We start from the raw sequence: 23,153 nt of genomic DNA, 5'->3' as shown, positions 1-23,153 counted from the left end.
GTTAGAGTGTGTGTCACTCTCTCTGAAGTGAGGCAGTGTGAGAGGATGTGTACTCACTCTGGATGACGGTCAAGTGGAAGACAGTGGACAGTCTCTGGGTGTTGTTGACGGTGGCGCTGCAGACGTATTCTCCACTGTAGTTTAGCTGCAGGTTCCAGATCCGTATTCCATGTTTAGGATCTGCTGTGTAGTTAATTTTAGGGTCGACTGGAGATCCATCTGGCAGGCGAAGGGAGAATGCTGTGGTTGAAGGGTCAGTCGGCAGACAGTCCAGCAGGCAGGCTGACCCCTCTCTTTGCCCAATCACTGGATTCAGAGACTTGGTGAAAAACTGAGCTGAATCTGAGGGGGCAGAACACACTGGCTGTGGAATCTGAAAAATTCATAGTGTATACTGAATAAATCATTGCAGGTACTAGATAAAGTATGAGGTCAGGGCAGCATGTTCTGTGTTCTCGGATACCAGATGTATGACAAGAGAACTAGCGGTCAGAACTGTGTTCGTGCTTCAGTGTCACACTTCCGCTCTGGAGGAAATATCTGACAGTGTTTCTCAATCCTGAGTCTCGACTTCCCTGAATTGCACACTTCAGTGTTTTTCCTACTGGAGGACAATGGTGAGGAAAGACTGAACTCACCCCTCATGTAGATGTGGACCTCAGAGAACAGGTCTGTGCGGTTCCTGTAGCTGCACCGGTATGTTCCGGTGTGGTCTGCGGTGGACTGTCTCACAGTCAGAACGTTTTTTGAAACGTGTTTCTTGTGCTGGGTGAGTCGGGTTCTCCAGACGACGGAGAACGCCTGGCCTTCACAGCTCAGGGAGAACCGTGTTCCTGACTGAAGAACCACTTCAGATTGGTTCAGTATGGTGGAGTTCAGTCTGATCACAGGAACGGCCAAGCCTGCTGAGAAACACAACAGGAGACAAACCATAGCAAGTGTTTCTATAAATTCAGAAGATCTGAGGACAGCGTTTTTGAGGCTGATCTAAATACTGCTTCTGTTCCTCTAAACTAACAAGTAGCTTCACTTAACTTTTCGATTCTTTTAGTATTAAATCAGTTCAGTTGTTTGCCACCGGATCTATTTTTCAGCTGAACTGATGAGCCATTATATACATAAACACACCATCACTGTCATGCAAAAACCAAACTTCCCACTTTTTCCATAGTGTGATTCTGCAGTTGTTCTTTACACTGTATCAGAATTTCATGATGAACGAACCAATAGAAATGCTCCAAAATAACCTGGAATAAAATATTTTACATTGACATCCATTGAAAGATTAGCAGGTTTTTCCTCCTCCTGTAAAGTGGCGGATTTAGAAGTTTTATGACCGTGACCCTTATATACAGTATATTTGACATGTCTAGAGTTGCCTAAAATTGTGAGAGAAATAAATTAATTATTTTGTGTTTTACTTTAGTCAATTTTGACCAAATTTGAAAAATATGTAACAAATCTCATGTGTGTGCTTTTCAGAAATGTCTGCTCTGTAAAGGTAAAATATTAATGTGTCAATAAGCAACTGATCTGGGTTTAGTCTGTACTTTATTACTTCAGGAGTTTTATTTGATGTGTTGGTTTGATTTCTTCTTAATATTTATTATTATTATTATTATTATTATTATTTCTCTATTAGAAGTGTTTGTCCCGCGTTTCAGTGTAAAAAAAAAATGAGAAGAAGACAAAGCTGAGCTCTCTTTTTATTTTTATTTTATCTTCAGGTCTTCAGTTACAGAAAGAAATACAATCAGAGAATAAGCAGAATCTGGGCTGTAAATGTGATCAGGGTTGTAAGCAAAACATGATTTATTACATTTAAGCAGTTTCTTAAAAAATGCATTTGTTTATTTTTCTGAACTCTCAGAAAAAAGGTAATAACTGAACCCTTGGGCGAGATCCCATTGCAGCTCAATCACTCCATCCAACTCCATTTAGTCTTTTTTTGTTCTGAAATGCCTTAGGTCTCTTGCTCCTCCTGAGGGAGTGAAGGTGGTGGAGCTTTATTATTATTGGACCTTATGGACCACGTCATACCTTTCAGGGACAGAAATCTGCATATACCTCTTTTCTGACAGTGCAGTTCATTTGAACAGTCAATAATGACTTGTTAAACTGGGACAGAACATTCTATCTAGAACACAATACAAATGTTAGTTGAGCTTAGATTTAGGGTTGTCAGCTTTAGCTCCTGCCAGCTACTGCTTCTTGTTGAGCTCTTGGATCTGGGAGCCGATCCGAGACACTTGGAAGAGCAAGGCCTGATGGTTCTCCACCAGGAGGCTCTGGTGGCGCGCCATGTTCATCATGTGGTTGAGCTGCTGCTCCTGTTGGTCCCTCATCACACGAAGAACCTTCAGGATTTCAGCCTGGCCATTAGCCACCTCTTTGTTCTCCTGGGCCAGCTGAGTCAGCACCTTGACCATTTCAGCGTACCACCCGCGGTTCTCCTGCTGTTCCTGGACCAGCTGGGCCAGCTTCTGGGTCAGGTCGTCAGTTCCGCAGCACTGAGGCGCTGGAGCTTCCTGAGAGGCCCTTGACGGTTGGTTCAGTGTCATATCAAACGGGACGACTACTTCTTCATTTGCTAAAGGGAGTACACACACAGCACGCCTTCAGAACCTTCACTCAGACAAGACAGAAGATCAGACATGACAAGCCGAGACTCGGTCCCAGACACGTTCAGGGGGGGTTTATTGGCATGGCGGGGGTAAGGGTTGGGTTTACTTTGAAGTCTTTAGTGTTTTTAGTGTTTGCATGTTAAAGAAATACGTTGAATTTTTAAACACTCTCTGATTAGAGGTGGAAAATTAAGGCACCTGCCCAGGCAGTTCTTACGAAACCCTGTATATATATTATATACTGAACTGATACAGTTCAGTATATATACAGACCCTACTTTCTGGACCTAATTTTTTTTTTTATCTCTACCATCGTGTGATATATTTTCATGTCTTTATATGTTTTCACCTGTGTTTTTACGTGTGAGATTTAAAGATGATTACATCAGGCCTTTACTCCCATGTGAAGTGAGGGTTTTAGACAATAATAAGATGACTTATGTTAAATTACAGCTTATAGAAAAGAATAAATTTCCTAATAATGTCAAAATTACATTCCTGGAGCATTTGTTCAATTTGCCAAACCTTTCAAAATTCAAAATCAGGTGTGAAATACATTGTATTACATTATAGAAATGTCTAGCTGAACTAAAGAGCCATTTATTCTGTTCTTTATTCTGTATCAGAATTTCATGATGAATTAACCAATAGAAATGACTCGGAATAAAATGTTTTACATTGACATCCATCAAAAGTCCTTTCCTGCAAAGCTGCTGTTTTGGAGATTGTTTATGTTGTGTAGTTATGTTGGTTATGTTATGACAGTTATGTTATGTAGTTCATAATATATTTTATGTTATTTAGAGTCGGCTAAAATGGCCAGCAGCAGATGACTGTGTGTAAAATGAATCCATTCATTCTCGATTTGTATTATTAATGTACATAATACATATGATGTTATATGTTACTGATGAGTGAAAGCAAATGTGTAAATGTGTTTAAGATGTGGTGCAGTTTATTGTATGTGTTGAGCTGATGGTGTTGAGACATTATGTTTTGAGGAGGTAGGGGTGGGGGTGTGATTATTTTGAGGAAAGGGGAAACTGGAGGGGTGTTGCGAGTGCTGTTTTGGGTGGGGGTGGGGGGTTAGGGGGGCGTCTGTGAGAGAACACTCGGAGCATGCCAGGAAACACATTGCAGCGGGAGGCCCAGAGAGGAGCCGGCTCTCAGGGGGCTGTTTCCCATTCCCACTTTCACTTCTCCTTCAGCCTGCAGGACGCACACCACCCAGACATTGCAGTTACAGCCGCCTCCAAAACCACAAACCCCAACACACCTGCCTGCCCGTCCGGGCCAAACACAATCACACCTTTACGCCTTCCCTGCCCTCGCCTCTCTTCAATTCCGCTGCAGCACAGTTCAGAGTTTAGGAGCTCTCAGGTGTTGTAGCGGAGGGCACTGGCTGATGTTGATGCAAAAAATAAACGCAGTGAAATTAGACAATTCTCTCTGTGTTGAACTGAAGGGTGGGTTTTAATGAGTGGTTTAAGACTAGACTTCTTTTCAGAAGGAATTTAGAATTCAGCCAACAGAACTGACATTCATAATAAAGCTGACCTTTATAACTGCCGACATAGTGACATACGGAACACTTCATCACAGGCATTATAAAATTTACACTGTATGCTCTTACAAAAAAGGATTCTTTGGTAAAGACATGGCAACTCAAAGAACCATTTAGATGCTGCTGAGATTAGTCTTGTTAAAGGGGATTTCCTATTGTTGAGAAACTTGTTGGATATATAAGGCACCTAAAGGGGTTCTGCTATCATAACAAGTTGAAGAACAAATTTTATGGTATTATATAGAATCCTCATAGTACCTAATAGAGCACTGCAGCAGGTCATTACAGGTGAGGAGAGATTTCATATGCTGATAAAAGCAAAAGGTTTGAAAATGAAAGAAACCCAGTAACACTTGTTGGCTGGAGAGAATTTTATTATAATACCAGCACGTTTCATCAGGACTTCGAGGTTAAACTGCAAAAATATACCACAATCACAGTTTATAAACTGAAACACTGAATACAGCTTAAATACATGAAAACACTGTTTTGTGTTCTGAAGTATATTCAATATTTTACTATTTAAGCTTTATTCAGTGTTTCACTATTTAGAATGTGTTGGTGGTATTTTCTCTTTTTATCATGATAAAGGTCTTTTTAACACATCATTAAATGTCATTTAACAAAGTAATAATTAATAATATGCTCTAGTTTATAAAGGCTTGGGCGTGAAACTCAGATACACCTGAGCAGGTTTATCACCATACAGTTTCATACAGTTACTGTTTATAATGGATTCTATGTGATATGAAGGCCAGTATGAAGATTGTACTTAAAGCATGAAGGTATGAAGGTTTCTGACAAGTGTGATGATGTTTGGTGTCTCTGGTCTGTTTGGTTTTAACCTGCTGCAGGTTCTAAACAGCAGCTGGAGTGAAGTTTGAAGTCTGAGCAGCAGAACTCAGTCTAGATATTCAGTAAGTCTGCAGTAAGTGTGTGTGTGTGGTTGGCAGAGATGGAAAATCCAGGTCCGGAAAGTAAAAAATCTATCTGCTGTAGCTGAGCTGCTCAGGCAGAAACACAATCCTAGGCACATTTTTACTTTTAGGACCTTAATTTTCCACCCTTAGTTGTTGGTGCTGAGGATGTCCACTCACCATGGGCGGTAAAGGGCAGCAGGACGAAGAGCAGAGTGAACGTCAGCATCTCCAGTTCTTCTTCTTCCAGTCGGTGGATGTCGGTGATCTGCTTAGTTCTGAGGCTTTAGGTCAACTGAGCGTTCACTAAAACCCTGCAGCTCTAAAAACCTCCAACTTCCCCTTCACACCAGCACAGCCCTCACAAACATCTCACCTCCTCATCCTACCACCCAACCTCCAGCGGCCTCACTGCTGAGATTACACAACACCAGTGCTTTCAGTGTCTTCTTTAATAAACTGATAAACTGAATAAACTGAAGTTCTTTAGAGGAAGGTCTTAACACTGAATTCACACATATGTGAGTACAAACTCATCTCCAGAGTTCCTGGAGTGTTTTTACAGTCAGTGAGAACTTTCCCCTCAGCTGGGGTTCAGGTATTACCTGATTCTCTTCTCTGGGTTTGAGTTGATGGTGTCATGTTGGTTCAGCTGATTTACTGTAGATCACTCCTCTCACTCTGGAGCTGCTGCTTTACTGTAGATCACTCCTCTCACTCTTGATCTGCTGTACTACAGATCACCCCTCTCACTCTAAGCTGATTTACTGTAGATCACTTGTCTCACTCTGGAGCTGCTTCTCTGTAGATCACTCCTCTCTGGATCTGCTTTACTGTAGAACACTCCTCTCACATTGGAGTTGCTTTACTGTAGATCACTCCCTTTCACTCTGGAGCAGCTTTACTGTAGGTCACTCCTCTCACTCTGGGCTGATTTATTGTAGGTCACTCCTCTCACTCTGGGCTGGTTTACTATAGATCACTCGAATCAATTCAAATCACTTTTATTGTCACGTCACATTACACAGGTGTAAAGATGAGTGAAAAACTTTGTGCATCATCCCTCACAGTAGCACAATAAAGAACACAAATACTTACAAAATAGAAATATAGATGAAATGTTTACACATTAACTTAAACTATACATACATACACATTATACACACTATATACACACACACTATACACACTCTCTATTTACAGTACTGCTCTGGTGAAAGCAGGTAAATGTACAGGTTTGATATGATCTGAATGTTGACATTATTTACTAAAGACATTGGATGGGTGTGAGTTCAGGTGTAGTGTGGGTGGGGAAAATGTCTTTGTGGATGCAGTGTGACTGTGTATAGGGTTTCCAGTAGTAAGTGCAGGGTGCAGGGTGTGTATGGGGAGGAGGTGTGATGGTACAGATGAGGTCCACAGTCCACAGCTATTGTTCATTCAGCAGACTAACTGCTTGAGGATAGAAGCTGTCTCTGAACCGACTCCTCTCACTCTAAGCTAATTTACTATAGATCACTCATCTCACTCTAAGCTGCTTTACTATAGATCACTCCTCTCACTCTGAAGCTGCTTCACTGTAGATCACTCCTCTCACTCTGGAGCTGCTTTACTATAGATCACTCCTCTCACTCTGAAGCTGCTTCACTGTAGATCACTCCTCTCACTCTGGAGCTGCTTTACTATAGATCACTCCTCTCACTCTGAAGCTGCTTCACTGTAGATCACTCCTCTCACTCTGGAGCTGCTTCACTGTAGATCACTCCTCTCACTCTGGAGCTGCTTTACTGTAGATCACTCCTCTCACTCTGAAGCTGCTTCACTGTAGATCACTCCTCTCACTCTGGAGCTGCTTCATTGTAGATCACTCCTCTCACTCTGGAGCTGCTTTACTATAGATCACTCCTCTCACTCTCACTGGTGTTGTTTTCTTCAGGCTGGTTTTGTGGTGTTGTTTGGGTGTTGGTGTTTTTGGTGCTGGTGTTTTAAACTTAGTGTTTTGGGGTGGGTGTTTTGTTGCTGGTGTTTTTGTGCAGGTGATCTGGTGCTGGTGTAGTCACTACCCTCTGCTTCAGACTGCAAAGGAGAAATTAATCCTGATAATCCAGGCTGAGTTACTGTTGTTCCTCCTAAACTCTTGGTCCTGCAGCGGTGTCTCCTATTACATACAGAACCACACTGGAGTTCAGTGAGCTCTTCAGAACCTCCCGTTCTTTCACTGATGTGTGGAGGAAAGGCAGACTGCAGGACTAGAGGCTTGATTCTATTCATCTTTGGCAGGAGGACTGAATGAAACACATTAATTGAGTTAATAAGGGGTGTGTCCCAATATTTTTATAGTGTATATCATCACAATTAATACCTTTTTTCTTTTATTAATGTTTGTAAATATTCTGAGTAATTCTGAGTTCTCATGAAAGACTGTTTCTATTCAGTCATTCTGTAATTTTACTTTTTCACTTTTTTATTTCCCAAACAAAAAACACACAAATTCAAAGCAAGGATCTCAAAGAAAATACAGATGTGAGTTTTTCTGTGTTTAGGGAAGTTAGTAACTCATATTTAAGATATTCAGTTACAGGTTTTAAAGTGTTCTATCACTAATATAGAAGATACCAACATGAAGCTTGTAAAATGGGATGTACTGAGCTGTTTACAGGGATAAAGGCCAACATGCTCATCACTGGATATTTCACAACCTGCAGAGGAAACAGGCAGCTGACTAAGCAAGATGGCTTCTTCTCTTTATACCATTATATATATATATATATATATATGTTTCATTGTGTCTACTACTGTTATATACCACTTAGAGTGGGGAAAATAAGTATTTGATACACATGCATTTACATTACATTTACATTTATGGCATTTAGCAGATGCTCTTATCCAGAGTGACTTACAAGGTTACTCGTATTACAGAGGTGGACCAATGTAGTGTTAGGAGTCTTGCCCAGGGACTCTTATTGGTGTAGCGCAGCTCAGTCACCCAGACTGGGAATCGAACCCTGGTCTCCCACATGGTGGTGTTGTAACGCAATGGTAGGTGCTGGTGTTATCTGTTGCGCCACACCAACCACTATGCAATGCAAGTTTTTCACCTACAAAGAAGGTAGAGATCTGTCATTTATTTTTGTCATAGGTACACTTCAACTGAGAGAGACGGAATCTAATCCAGAGTACTTCACATTGTATAATCTCTAAATAATTAATTTCCTTTTATATTGCATATAATTAGTATTAGATCACCTACCAACCAGCAAGAATTATAGCTCTCACAGCTTCTTTAAGAAGCCCTCCTACACAGGAGAAAAACAGGAGGAGCTGGTTAATTACCTCAAGAGAGCTGGGACCACAGTCTGAAAGAATAATTAGTAACACACTATGTCGTCATGGAAGTCCTGCAGGGCACGCAAGGTCCCCTGCTCACAGCAGCACATGTCCAGGCTCGTTTGAAGTTAACCAATGACCAAATCTTGCCAAAGAAGATTTTGAATTTTGGCCAAGAACCACAAGAAACATCTGACCTCTGTAACTGCAAACAAAGTTTTCTGTACCAAATATTAAATTCTATTTTTCTATTGTATCAAATACTTGCAATTTTCTCGATTTTTTAGATTTTGTCTCTCACAGTTGAAGTGTGTGTCCTTTTAATTAGGCTGTTATAGTCAGACCTGCCGGAGTCGTCAGACACACTCTGATACTGCTCAACATTCTCTGATCTCTATAAAATCCTCTCAGAACTAACTGTCTCTTTACCTTCTCTGAGCAAATGGCCTGTTAGAAGACTGACCGCTGGGGTCCCCCCTACATGGACTCTTAACTATCTGCCATTACTAATATTACCACTATTAACTATTATCACTACTCCACGATCATTACTCTGACCATCACTGCTATGATTATATAAAGTTATACTACACTGTGATTATAATAGATATATTACTGTCAGGTCCACGTCGCCGTGCCCGCCCCGGGGGTGGTCCTGATCCGTGGCCCGCAGGCTCTCCTGAGGACTTTTGCTTTGACGTTCAAGTTCATGTCATACTTCACAGATCTTTAGTTTGACGTTCATGTTCATGTCACATGTCTTACTTCACGGTTTGGTTATTGTCATGTGTGTTTGATTCATGTTCATTGTTCATTCTGGTGTTGTTAATACGTTTCACCTGAGGCTGTGATATTTAAGGGGCTAGCGCTAGCTACCCTTTTCTGAGAATTAAACATACTCATGTGGATTTATTCACGGTAGCCAACTCACGAAGCAATCCTACTGCGTTGGCGTTCTAGTTCAAGGTTCGAAAAACCCTAAAGTTCGTCTGAGAGGTTTCCTCGATCTTCAAGGTCACGTTTGCATTCCCGTTCATGCGAGAGCCGGTATCAGGTCTGTTCTGCGTTTTGCCATTTGGGTTCTGCAGCTGATCTCTCAGCTCCCTATTTTACGTCTTATAGTTTCCCCAGCGCGACAAGCGCCGTCTTAGTTTCTCATTTTTCCCCAGGCTCTGCCTGTTGGTTTCAGTTATCCTTCCTCATCACGTGTTCCATCTACTGTAGCCGAGCTCCCAGAGTCCCACCAGCCTCAGGTGTGTGTTTTGTTTTGCCCACATTGAGTTGTCAAGGTTGTCTTTGGTTTTTCCTTTTTTTCCACCTCTGACTGTGGCTTTATATGCTCTTGCCTCACTCAGTGCTCAATGCTGTGTAACTCAGCCTCTGTGTCAGTTCCATGGTCTGCTCAAAGGGGAGCTTTCTGGATTGTGTGTTCCATGTCCTGCCTTGTCCTCTGTAACCCTGCTTCTTGTATTCTCCTTGTATTCTCTGTTGGCTTTGTACATAGTACCTCAGTTACGCTTTCCAGTTCTCCCCTTAACTCTAGTGTACATTCCTTGTACCCTGTCTGGTTTAAATAGATAGATCCCAGAGGGAAAGTCAGGTAACTACAGAAGCACAGAAGTACAAGTACAGTGAAAAGCAAACAAGAGTAAAGCAAAGTAATTTCCCATATATGCACAGATACATAAACAGAAGGAAGATTAATAAGAATGACAAGGCAGTTACAGTGAAACGTGCAGTAATGCACATAAATATTATGCAGATGGCCGTGCAGTGCAGTGTGCATTGTCATACCAAAAAGGCATCTGAACATCCAGTATAATATCTAAACTAACTGAGTGACTGTGCTCTGTAAACAGTAATTCAGTAATACAGTAGACAGTAGTAATGTAATATGCATTGTGAAGACAGCTAAGTGACAGGGCAGTGTTGTGAGCAGGTAGCATGTACCGTCAGCCACCAGCAGGGGGCCCGGCCAGCAAAGTATGAAAGCTGGTGGGGTTGGAGCAAAGAACTCTAAGCCCCAGAATCCCCAGCGGTAATCAACACTGACCAGACCCACCTGTGTGGCACGGTATAAATACACCCAGCCAAACACAATTCCCTGTCGCACCTTTGTAGAGGGGTGAACGGTAACAGTGGGTTTAAGTTGTGAACAGTGAAAAGCTGAAGTGAAAAGCATTTGGGTTGTTGTCTTTAGTTTGAGTAAACATCACTCCTGGTTTTTCCTTATGATCAGTGTTTATACTGCCACCTCTCACAGCTGTGGTGGCGCAGTGGAAATACACTGGGCTCCCATTACCAGGGTTGGGAGTTCAAGCATGCACCATAAGAGGAGTAGTTTTATTTAATCATAATAAAACAAACTTTAACTGCACTTGAGTCCAAACCCCACACCACACCGTAACAGAAAGGTGCGACCAACAATGTACTCAGCAGAGTTGGCGCCGATTAAGGAAGCTTTACAGAATCAAGACACGGCCATCGGCCGCCATGAGCAACTGCTATTGGCGATCTCAGAGCGGTTGAACCAGCTGGTTACAGTTCAGGCTGAGGCCACACAGGCCCGCCCTGAGACTGCCGCACAGCCGGTCCCACTCCCTCCTCCTGAGGTAGCCACGGTTGGACATGAGGCCCACTTTGTTTCACCTGAGCGTTACACTGGGGAATCAGAAAAATGCAGAGGATTCATGCTGCAATGCAGTCTCGCATTCGAGCAGCAACCTTCCCGGTTCCCCACAGAGCGATCCAAAGTGGCCTACATGGTGTCTCTGCTCACAGACCAAGCTCTAGGGGTCTGTAGCAGGATATGCTATAGACTTTCGCACTCTGGCAGCGGAGAGTGCTTGGGGTGAAGAGGTCTTGAGGCCGATCTTTCTGCGAGGTCTCAATGGCAAGATGAAGGACGAGCTCGCCACTCGTGACCTACACTCTACACTCTCCGACCTCTATGACGTGTGCATCCGCCTGGACAACTGCATACGTTAGAGGGCCAGAGAAAGAGTAACCCTCGTGCTACAGGTTTTTGGCACCAGCAGCCAGTCAATCCCACTTGGAAACCCCCACCACGGCAGTCTCCTGAGCCCATGCAACTGGGGGGTGCCCGGTTACCTGACCATCTACCACCCCGGGGGACAGGTCTAAGACAGTCCTTCGTAAGTTGGGAAACGAGAGGGTCTAACCCGAGCGAGGGACTCGGCCTTAGACCATGTGGTATCCCCCATCTTGGGACTTCACCTCCCGGTTATTCTAGCCTGGATTCTGAGGCTGTGGGCAATTTTGTGGACAGCTCACTGGCTGCTAGTCTCAGCCTTCCCGTGGACCCCCTGGAACGCCCACTACCCATCCATGCCATAGATGGGAGGATTGTGGGATCTGGTTCCGTGACCCATTGCACCCAACCGATAACACTGCGGATTGGGGCGCACACTGAGCAGGTGGAATTGTACCTCACTCAGGCACCTCATCTGCAGTTGGTGCTGGACTACCCCTGGTTGGAACTCCACAATCCACGAATAGATTGGACAACCTGCTCAGTCTATGCTTGGGGGCCACATTGTCAGGGGGCCTGTCTGGGTCACAAGGAAGAACCCCCCCCAGAGAGACCCCAAGCCAGAGTCAGTCATTCCTCATCTGGACAGGGTTCCTGAGGTGTACTGGGATCTCTGTGCTGTGTTCTGTAACAGCTGAGGAATCTCAGATCCTGCCCCCTCACAGGCCTTACGACTGTGCCATAGATCTCCTACCGGGGACTACTCCCCAGAGGGAGTAGGTAAGGTCTATTATATAAGGTCTATAAGGTCTACTGTTAGGTAAGGTCTATTGTTAAATGTACTGTTGCATTGTTGGTGTTAATCACCAATAGAAGACTGGGCACCCATTTAAGGTCCGTTTGCCCCAGACCACCTTCCCTGCGTGCTGTCCAAGTGGACTCAGAGAGGCTGGATACTTACCCCCTGCCCAAATGACTCTTTGTTAACACCGCAAGGTTTCCCAGGTCATCCAGACAGGGCCTGTGAGTGAGTCTCATCTTGGGGCCTACCCTGGCACCTTCTCCGAGAGAGAAAGTGAGGGCTGAGTCTCCAGAAGCCCCAGGGGCCAGAGCCAGCCGCGAACGGATCACTGCCTCCCCGACCCCCAGTTCATCCAGATCCTGTGCCCAAGCCGCCTGTTCGTTAACACTGCAGGGGTTAGGGGTTAGGGTTAGGGTTAGGTTTTTGTTATGTACAATGACTTCCCCCATTACAATCCATCAGACTGCATGGTTGAGTAGGAAGATCAAGGGTAGTGCACGGGCCAGCGCTTGTTAAGCATTGCTATCGGGCTTTTGATCCTGTAGTAGGCCTAAAGAGAGCAGAGTGAGGCGAGCAGAGTGAGGAGTGTGCCACTAGACTGAGCAGGACACCCTCTAGACCTACTTGGCCTTGTTTGCTCACCTGTTCTCTCTCCCCAATGCTACAGTAAAGCAGGGAGTGAACAGGTGTGAAGTTAAGGGTTAGGGTTAGAGTTAGGTTTAGGGTTGGGGGCTGGGGCTAGGGTTAAGGTTAAGGTTAAGGTTAGGGTTAGGGTTAGGGTTAGGTTTAGGGTTAGGGCTTAGGTTATGATTAGGGTTGGGGGCTGGGGCTAGGGTTAAGGTTAAGGTTAGGGTTAAGGTTGGGTTAGGGTTGGGTTAGGGTTAGGTTTAGGGTTAGGGCTTAGGTTATGATTAGGGTTGGGGGCTGGGGCTAGGGTTAAGGTAAAGGTTAGGGTTAGGTTAAGATTAGGGTTAGGAGCAGGCAGCAGAGTGAGGAGTGTGCCACTAGACTGAGCAGGACACCCTCTAGACCTACTTGGCCTTGTTTGCTCACCTGTTCCCTCTCCCCAATGCTACAGTAAAGCAGGGAGTGAACAGGTGTGAGGTTGAGGTGTATTGAAAATCCTATGATTAGAGTGATGTGAGCAGAATGAGGAATAGGTGTGAGGTTGAGGTGTAGTAGATTTGATATGATTTGTAAATCTGTGATTATTGAGTCAGCTGTTGAGAGGAGGGTAGAGTGAAGAACACTCTGCTAGACTAAACAGGGTTAGGTTTAGGGTTAGGGTTTTAGGGTTAGGGTTAGGGCTTAGGTTATGATTAGGGTTGGGGGCTGGGGCTAGGGTTAAGGTTAAGGTTAGGGTTAGGTTAAGATTAGGGTTAGGGGCTGGGTTTTTAGGGTTAGGGTTAGAGGCTTGGGTTAGGGTTAGGACTAGATTAAGATTAGGATTAAGGTTAGGGTTAGGTTTAGGGCTTAGGTTATGATTAGGGTTGGGGGCTGGGGCTAGGGTTAAGGTAAAGGTTAGGGTTAGGTTAAGATTAGGGTTAGGAGCAGGCAGCAGAGTGAGGAGTGTGCCACTACACTGAGCAGGACACCCTCTAGACCTACTTGGCCTTGTTTGCTCACCTGTTCCCTCTCCCCAATGCTACAGTAAAGCAGGGAGTGAACAGGTGTGAGGTTGAGGTGTATTGAAAATCCTATGATTAGAGTGATGTGAGCAGAATGAGGAATAGGTGTGAGGTTGAGGTGTAGTAGATTTGATATGATTTGTAAATCTGTGATTATTGAGTCAGCTGTTGAGAGGAGGGCAGAGTGAAGAACACACTGCTAGACTAAACAGGGTTAGGTTTAGGGTTAGGGTTAGGGTTTTAGGGTTAGGGTTAGGTTAAGATTAGGGTTAGGGGCTGGGTTTAGGGTTAGGGTTAGAGGCTTGGGTTAGGGTTGGGACTAGATTAAGATTAGGATTAAGGTTAGGGTTAGGGTTAGGTTTAGGGTTAGGGCTTAGGTTATGATTAGGGTTGGGGGCTGGGGTTAGGGTTAAGGTAAAGGTTAGGGTTAGGTTAAGATTAGGGTTAAAAGCAGGCAGCAGAGTGGGGGGTTAGGGTTAGGGTTAGGGCTTAGGTTATGATTAGGGTTGGGGGCTGGGGCTAGGGTTAAGGTTAAGGTTAGGGTTAGGTTAAGATTAGGGTTAGGGGCTGGGGTTAGGGTTAGGGTTAGGGTTAGGGTTGGGTTAGGTTTAGGGTTAGGGCTTAGGTTATGATTAGGGTTGGGGGCTGGGGCTAGGGTTAGGGTTAGGGTTAGGGTTAGGGTTAGGGGTTAGGGTTAGGGTTAGGGGTTAAGGTTAGGGTTAGGGTTGGGTTAGGGTTAGGGTTAGGGTTAGGTTTTTGTTATGTACAATGACTTCCCCCATTACAATCCATCAGACTGCATGGTTGAGTAGGAAGATCAAGGGTAGTGCACGGGCCAGCGCTTGTTAAGCATTGCTATCGGGCTTTTGGTCCTGTAGTAGGCCCAAAGAGAGCAGAGTGAGGCGAGCAGAGTGAGGAGTGTGCCACTAGACTGAGCAGGACACCCTCTAGATCTACTTGGCCTTGTTTGTTCACCTGTTCTCTCTCCCCAATGCTACAGTAAAGCAGGGAGTGAACAGGTGTGAGGTTAGGGTTAGGGTTAGGGTTGGGTTAGGTTTAGGGTTAGGGCTTAGGTTATGATTAGGGTTGGGGGCTGGGGCTAGGGTTAGGGTTAGGGTTAGGGTTAGGTTAGGGTTAGGGTTAGGGTTAGGGTTAGGGTTAAGGTTAGGGTTAGGGTTAAGGTTGGGTTAGGGTTAGGGTTTTAGGGTTTTAGGGTTAGGGTTAGGGTTAGGGTTAGGGGTTAGGGTTAGGGTTAGGGTTAGGGTTAGGGGTTAGGGTTAGGGTTAGGGTTAGGGTTAGGGTTTAGGGTTTAGGGTTAGGGTTAGGGTTAGGGTTAGGTTGGGTTAGGGTTAGGGTTAGGGTTAGGTTTTTGTTATGTACAATGACTTCCCCCATTACAATCCATCAGACTGCATGGTTGAGTAGGAAGATCAAGGGTAGTGCACGGGCCAGCGCTTGTTAAGCATTGCTATCGGGCTTTTGGTCCTGTAGTAGGCCTAAAGAGAGCAGAGTGAGGCGAGCAGAGTGAGGAGTGTGCCACTAGACTGAGCAGGACACCCTCTAGATCTACTTGGCCTTGTTTGCTCACCTGTTCTCTCTCCCCAATGCTACAGTAAAGCAGGGAGTGAACAGGTGTGAAGTTAAGGGTTAGGGTTAGGTTTAGGGTTGGGGGCTGGGGCTAGGGTTAAGGTTAAGGTTAGGGTTAGGGTTAGGTTTAGGGTTAGGGCTTAGGTTATGATTAGGGTTGGGGGCTGGGGTTAGGGTTAAGGTTAAGGTTAGGGTTAGGTTAAGATTAGGGTTAGGGTTGGGGGCTGGGGCTAGGGTAAAGGTTAGGGTTAGGTTAAGATTAGGGTTAGGAGCAGGCAGCAGAGTGAGGAGTGTGCCACTAGACTGAGCAGGACACCCTCTAGATCTACTTGGCCTTGTTTGCTCACCTGTTCCCTCTCCCCAATGCTACAGTAAAGCAGGGAGTGAACAGGTGTGAGGTTGAGGTGTATTGAAAATCCTATGATTAGAGTGATGTGAGCAGAATGAGGAATAGGTGTGAGGTTGAGGTGTAGTAGATTTGATATGATTTGTAAATCTGTGATTATTGAGTCAGCTGTTGAGAGGAGGGTAGAGTGAAGAACACACTGCTAGACTAAATAGGGTTAGGTTTAGGGTTAGGGTTAGGGTTTTAGGGTTAGGGTTAGGGCTTAGGTTATGATTAGGGTTGGGGGCTGGGGCTAGGGTTAAGGTTAAGGTTAGGGTTAGGGTTTTTTAGGGTTAGAGTTAGGTTAAGATTAGGGTTAGGGGCTGGGTTTAGGGTTAGAGGCTTGGGTTAGGGTTAGGACTAGATTAGGATTAGGATTAAGGTTAGGGTTAGGGTTAGGTTTAGGGTTAGGGCTTAGGTTATGATTAGGGTTAGAGGCTTGGGTTAGGGTTAGGACTAGATTAGGATTAGGATTAAGGTTAGGGTTAGGGTTAGGTTTAGGGTTAGGGCTTAGGTTATGATTAGGGTTGGGGGCTGGGGTTAGGGTTAAGGTAAAGGTTAGGGTTAGGTTAAGATTAGGGTTAAAAGCAGGCAGCAGAGTGAGGAGTGTGCCACTAGACTGAGCAGGACACCCTCTAGACCTACTTGGCCTTGTTTGCTCACCTATTCCCTCTCCCCACTGCTACAGTTAAGCAGGGAGTGAACAGGTGTGGACTTATTTTAAATTAGACGGTGTATAATCCCCAAATTTCTCTTGAATAGAGTGAGGAGATTTAATTGTTGATTTAGTGATGTTTGTAAGTTTTTAATAATTTTAGGACACATCATCAGTAGTGTACCTCAGAGTCATCAGGTGTTTCGGCCTTAAACACTATACACCCTCATCTGAGGCGGCCAGCCTGAGGTTGATCATTCCTAGGCTTGTGTCCCATGTCCAATTAGGTTTTAATATTATGGCATCTGATAGATGCTCAGGGCGCGTAGCCTATTTTAGGCTTTAGATCTAAAGGATATTTTAGATGAAGCTGAGGTGAGGTCACGTATAACTAACTTGTTAGGTAAGGTCTATTGTTAAATGTACTGTTGCATTGTTGGTGCTAATCACCGATAGAAGACTGGGCACCCATTTAAGGTCTGTTTGCCCCAGACCACCTTCCCTGCGTGCTGTCCAAGTGGACTCAGAGAGGCTGGATACTTACCCCCTGCCCAAATGACCCTTTGTTAACACCGCAAGGTTTCCCAGGTCATCCAGACAGGGCCTGTGAGTGAGTCTCATCTTGGGGCCTACCCTGGCACCTTCTCCAAGAGAGAAAGTGAGGGCTGAGTCTCCAGAAGCCCCAGGGGCCAGGGCCAGCCGCGAACGGATCACTGCCTCCCTGACCCCCAGTTCATCCAGATCCTGTGCCCAAGCCGCCTGTTCGTTAACACCGCAAGGTATCCCAGGCAGCTTAGTGCTGGTGGGGGCCTACTCCGACAGAAGCCAGAGATCGGAAACCAGAGGCCAGGGGACCAAGGCCAGCCGCGAACAAATCACTGCCTCCCAGGACCCTGGGTCCAGAATCCGTGCCCCAACCACCCGTTGCCAGGTGGTTGATACCAAGACTCGGGAAGGTAGGTACCGTGCAATACGTCACCCCCCAGACAGTCTTGGGTGGAGGTCCAAGCCGGCGGATAGCCTTCCTACCATTCTAGCCGGGTATTCCCCAAGACGCTAGAATACTTTCGGAAAGATACCAAGCTTCTACCGCTTTGGACCCCCTGGGGTTGTACACTAACGGCGGACAACATCCTCACCTCTTTGAGTGATGCCGCCAAGCTTCTACCGTCAGTGCTCCCCCCGTCTGGATTTCCCTGTGCCGGAGTGGCCAGGGCTATTTTGGAAACCTAAATCTGGATCAGGGTGGGTATTTATGTTTGTGGCTTGGATTATAGAGGGGTTTCAGCTCTTTCCAACGCAGAAAACCCCGTGTTTCTACCTGCTGTAGTTTTTGAGTTATTAACTTTTAAAGTTGGTTGGAGTGAGTTTCCTCTCCATCTCCTGCTGGGAATTCTGGCTGAAATTAGCATATTCGATATTAGGGTGTCCTCTCTCCTCCCTTTGGGTCCTCCCTGTCTGTTCATACCCTAGGGGTGGACTTTACGCCCAAATTTGGGGCCTGCCTGTCAAGGCTGGGGATCTGATCCTATTGGATGAGTTTTCCCGGGTCACAGAAGGGGGGTTGTGTCTGTGCATGTCCGTGTTTGTGTGAACAGGAGGAGGTGTGTGTGTGTGTGTGTGTGTGTGTGTGTGTGTGTGTGTGTGTGTGTGTGTGGGAGAGGGAGAGAGAAGGGGGGTGTTTGTGCCTGTCTGTGTGTGTGTCTATAGCTCAATTAAGGCTAGGATTAGGGTCTGGATTCAGTTTAGGGCTAAATTAAAGACTGGGGTTAGGGTTAGGGGTTAGGGTTTAGGTTTAGGTTAGGGTTAGGACTAGATTAAGATTAGGGTTAGGAGCAGGCAGCAGAGTGAGGAGTGTGCCACTAGACTGAGCAGGACACCCTCTAGACCTACTTGGCCTTGTTTGCTCACCTGTTCTCTCTCCCCAATGCTACAGTAAAGCAGGGAGTGAACAGGTGTGAGGTTGAGGGTTAGATTAGGGTTAGGTCTTAGATTATGATTAGGGTTGGGCGCTGGGGTTAGGGTTAGGGTTAGGGTTGTGTTAGGGTAGGGTTAAGGTTAGGGGTAGGGTTAAGGTTAGGGTTAGGGTTTAGGTTTAGGTTTAGGGATAGGATTAGATTAAGATTATGATTAAGGTTGGGATTAGGACTAGGTTAAGATTAGGGTTAGGAGCAGGCAGCAGAGTGAGGAGTGTGCCACTAGACTGAGCAGGACACCCTCTAGACCTACTTGGCCTTGTTTGCTCACCTATTTTTTTAGGGTAAGGGCTAAAGTATGATTAAGGTTAGGATTAGGACTAGGTTAAGATTAGGGTTAGGAGCAGGCAGCAGAGTGAGGAGTGTGCCACTAGACTGAGCAGGACACCCTCTAGACCTACTTGGCCTTGTTTGCTCACCTATTTTTTTAGGGTTAGGGCTAAAGTATGATTAAGGTTAGGATTAGGACTAGCTTAAGATTAGCGTTAGGAACAGGCAGCAGAGTGAGGAGTGTGCCACTAGACTGAGCAGGACACCCTCTAGACCTACTTGGCCTTGTTTGCTCACCTATTTTTTTAGGGTAAGGGCTAAAGTATGATTAAGGTTAGGATTAGGACTAGGTTAAGATTAGGGTTAGGAACAGGCAGCAGAGTGAGGAGTGTGCCACTAGACTGAGCAGGACACCCTCTAGACCTACTTGGCCTTGTTAGCTCACCTATTTTTTTAGGGTTAGGGCTAAAGTATGATTAAGGTTAGGATTAGGACTAGGTTAAGATTAGCGTTAGGAACAGGCAGCAGAGTGAGGAGTGTGCCACTAGACTGAGCAGGACACCCTCTAGACCTACTTGGCCTTGTTTGCTCACCTATTTTTTTAGGGTTAGGGCTAAAGTATGATTAAGGTTAGGATTAGGACTAGGTTAAGATTAGGGTTAGGGTTAGGTTAGGGTTAGGTTAGGGTTAGGGTTAAGGTTGGGTTAGGGTTAGGTTTAGGGTTAGGGCTTAGGTTAAGATTAGGGTTAGGGGCTGGGGTTAGGGTTAAGGTAAAGGTTAGGGTTAGGTTAAGATTAGGGTTAGGAACAGGCAGGAGAGTGAGGAGTGTGCCACTAGACTGAGCAGGACACCCTCTAGACCTACTTGGCCTTGTTTGCTCACCTATTTTTTTAGGGTTAGGGCTAAAGTATGATTAAGGTTAGGATTAGGACTAGGTTAAGATTAGGGTTAGGGTTTGGGTTAGGGTTAGGGTTAGGGTTAGGGTTAGGTTAGGTTAGGGTTTGGGTTAGGGTTAGGGTTAAGATTGGGTTAGGGTTAGGGCTTAGGTTATGATTAGGGTTGGGGGCTGGGGCTAGGGTTAAGGTTAGGGTTAGGGTTAAGATTGGGTTAGGGTTAGGTTTAGGGTTAGGGCTTAGGTTATGATTAGGGTTGGGGGCTGGGGCTAGGGTTAAGGTAAAGGTTAGGGTTAGGTTAAGATTAGGGTTAGGAGCAGGCAGCAGAGTGAGGAGTGTGCCACTAGACTGAGCAGGACACCCTCTAGACCTACTTGGCCTTGTTTGCTCACCTGTTCCCTCTCCCCAATGCTACAGTAAAGCAGGGAGTGAACAGGTGTGAGGTTGAGGTGTATTGAAAATCCTATGGTTAGAGTGATGTGAGCAGAATGAGGAATAGGTGTGAGGTTGAGGTGTAGTAGATTTGATATGATTTGTAAATCTGTGATTATTGAGTCAGCTGTTGAGAGGAGGGCAGAGTGAAGAACACTCTGCTAGACTAAACAGGGTTAGGTTTAGGGTTAGGGTTTTAGGGTTAGGGTTAGGGCTTAGGTTATGATTAGGGTTAGGGTTAGGGCTTAGGTTAAGATTAGGGTTAGGGGCTGGGGTTAGGGTTAAGGTAAAGGTTAGGGTTAGGTTAAGATTAGGGTTAGGAACAGGCAGGAGAGTGAGGAGTGTGCCACTAGACTAAGCAGGACACCCTCTAGACCTACTTGGCCTTGTTTGCTCACCTATTTTTTTAGGGTTAGGGCTAAAGTATGATTAAGGTTAGGATTAGGACTAGGTTAGGGTTAGGGTTAGGGTTTGGGTTAGGGTTAGGGTTAGGTTAGGTTAGGGTTAGGGTTAGGGTTAGGTTAGGGTTAGGGTTAGGGTTAGGGTTAGGGTAGGGTTAGGGTTAGGGTTAGGGTTAGGGTTAGGGTTGGGTTAGGGTTAGGGTTAGGGTTAGGGTTAGGGGTTAGGGTTAGGGTTAGGGTTAGGGTTAGGGTTAGGTTAGGGTTAGGGTTAGGGTTAGGGTTAGGGTTAGGGGTTAGGGGTTAGGGTTAGGGTTAGGGTTAGGGTTAGGATTAGGGTTAGGGTTAGGGTTAGGGTTAGGGTTAGGTTAGGGTTAGGGTTAGGGTTAGGGTTAGAGTTAGAGTTAGAGTTAGGGTTAGGGTTAGGGTTAGGGTTAGGATTAGGGTTAGGGTTAGGGTTAGGGTTAGGGTTAGGGTTAGAGTTAGAGTTAGAGTTAGGGTTAGAGTTAGAGTTAGAGTTAGAGTTAGAGTTAGGGTTAGGGATTAGGGTTAGGGTTAGGGTTAGGGTTAGGGTTGGGTTAGGGTTAGGGTTAGGGTTAGGGTTAGGGGTTAGGGTTAGGGTTAGGGTTAGGTTAGGGTTAGGGTTAGGGTTAGGGTTAGGGGTTAGGGTTAGGGTACTTAGTTTGTCTCATGATTTTGGAATTTTTGAATGGAGCTGAATAGGCAAGTTGGAATAAATTCCAAGAAAGTGTTTACGACGAATGTAGCCCATTCTGTAGATTCTTACCCTTGGAACCAAGAAGTTGATAGGATACATATCTTGTCTCCCCCACCAGGGGGAGCTCTTCAGATCATTTTTTTGGTATTTTCAGGGGATTTTATTCAATATTTGGACAAGTGTCTGAAAATTTTATTTTTGGAAAGTAATTTGCATATTCCTTAAACATGAATCTTTCTCCTATGTTGAAACATTAAATGTATAGCAGATTCTTGTAAACTAATTTGCATAATCCAAATTAAAGATTCTGTTTCCTATTTGGAAACAGATCTTGGAAAAAGATCTTGAAATTTCACAGGACGTTTTTGGAAACTCTTTTACACAATCCAAATTAAAGATTCTGTTTCCTATTCGGAAACAGATCTTGGAAAAAGATCTTGAAATTTCACAGGACGTTTTTGGAAACTCATTTACACAATCCAAATTAAAGATTCTTTTTCCTATTTGGAAACAGATTGTGGAATTTAACAGGAGTCTTTGGAGGTCTTTTGAAACTCTTTTACACAATCCAAATTAAAGACCTTTGGAATAAAGATCTTGGAAACTCATTTACACAATCCAAATTAAAGATCTTGGAAAAAGATCTTGGAATTTCACAGGAGGTTTTTGGAAACTCATTTACACAATCCAAATTAAAGATTCCTTTTCCTATTTGGAAACAGATCTTGGAAAAAGATCTTGGAATTTAACAGGAGGTCTTTGGAAACTCTTTACACAATCCAAATTAAAGACCTTTGGAATAAAGATCTTGGAAACTCATTTACACAATCCAAATTAAAGATTATTTTTCCTATTTGGAAACAGATCTTGGAAAAAGATCTTGGAATTTAACAGGAGGTCTTTGGAAACTCTTTACACAATCCAAATTAAAGACCTTGGAATAAAGATCTTGGAAACTCATTTACACAATCCAAATTAAAGATTATTTTTCCTATTTGGAAACAGATCTTGGAAAAAGATCTTGGAATTTAACAGGAGGTCTCTGGAAACTCTTTACACAATCCAAATTAAAGACCTTTGGAATAAAGATCTTGGAATTTAACAGGTCTATGGAAACTCTTTTACACAATCCAAATTAAAGATTCTGTTTCCTATTCTGAAATAGATCTTGGAAAAAGATCTTGGAATTTCACAAGAGGTTTTTGGAAACTCATTTACACAATCCAAATTAAAGATCTTGGAAAAAGATCTTGGAATTTCACAGTAGGTTTTTGGAAACTCATGTACACAATCCAAATGAAAGATTCTGTTTCCTATTCGGAAATACATCTTGGAAAAAGATCTTGGAATTTCACAGGAGGTTTTTGGAAACTCTTTTACACAATCCAAATTAAAGACTCTGTTTCCTTTTTGGAAACATATCTTGGAAAAAGATCTTGGAATTTCACAGGGGGTCTTTGGAAACTCTTTTACACAATCCAAATTAAAGATCTTGGATAAAGATCTTGGAATTTCACAGTAGGTTTTTGGAAACTCATTTACAAAATCCAAATTAAAGATTCTTTTTCCTATTTGGAAACAGATCTTGGAAAAAGACATTGGAATTTAACAGGAGGTCTTTGGAAACTCTTTTACACAATCCAAATTAAAAATCTTGGAAAAAGATCTTGGAATTTCACAGGAGGTTTTTGGAAACTCTTTTACACAATCCAAATTAAAGACCTTTGGAATAAAGATCTTGGAATTTCACAGGAGATTTTTGGAAACTCATTTAAACAATCCAAATTAAAGATTATTTTTCCTATTTGGAAACAGATCTTGGAAAAAGATCTTGGAATTTCACAGAAGGTTTTTGGAAACTCATTTACACAATCCAAATTAAAGATCTTGGAAAAAGATCTTGAAATTTCACAGTAGGTTTTTGAAAACTCATTTACACAATCCAAATTAAAGATTCTGTTTCCTATTCGGAAATAGATCTT

The 23,153-nt window shown here is 44.2% G+C and overlaps 1 protein-coding gene across 2 annotated transcripts in view; it reads right to left on the bottom strand.

Annotated features, from left to right (window-relative positions):
* csf1rb (colony stimulating factor 1 receptor, b) overlaps window positions 1-5,442 on the bottom strand; it is a 28,238-nt gene extending 22,796 nt beyond the window's left edge. The window contains exons 1-3 of one of the 2 annotated variants that reach the window (XM_072662435.1): window positions 5,286-5,442; window positions 639-905; window positions 58-342 (exon numbers count right to left, since the gene is read on the bottom strand). In XM_072662435.1, coding sequence (XP_072518536.1) covers window positions 58-342; window positions 639-905; window positions 5,286-5,334 — 601 coding nt within the window. In that variant the 5' untranslated portion in view covers window positions 5,335-5,442. The remainder of the gene's footprint in view (window positions 1-57; window positions 343-638; window positions 906-5,285) is intronic. The other variant, XM_072662434.1, reaches the window with a different exon arrangement.
* Window positions 5,443-23,153: the final 17,711 nt, after the last annotated feature.

The sequence above is a fragment of the Salminus brasiliensis genome, chromosome 18 (assembly GCF_030463535.1).
Source record: "Salminus brasiliensis chromosome 18, fSalBra1.hap2, whole genome shotgun sequence".
NCBI classification, from domain to species: domain Eukaryota; kingdom Metazoa; phylum Chordata; class Actinopteri; order Characiformes; family Bryconidae; genus Salminus; species Salminus brasiliensis.
Note: the sequence above shows the minus strand (reverse complement) of the source record. Positions and strands in the feature narration are given on the sequence as shown.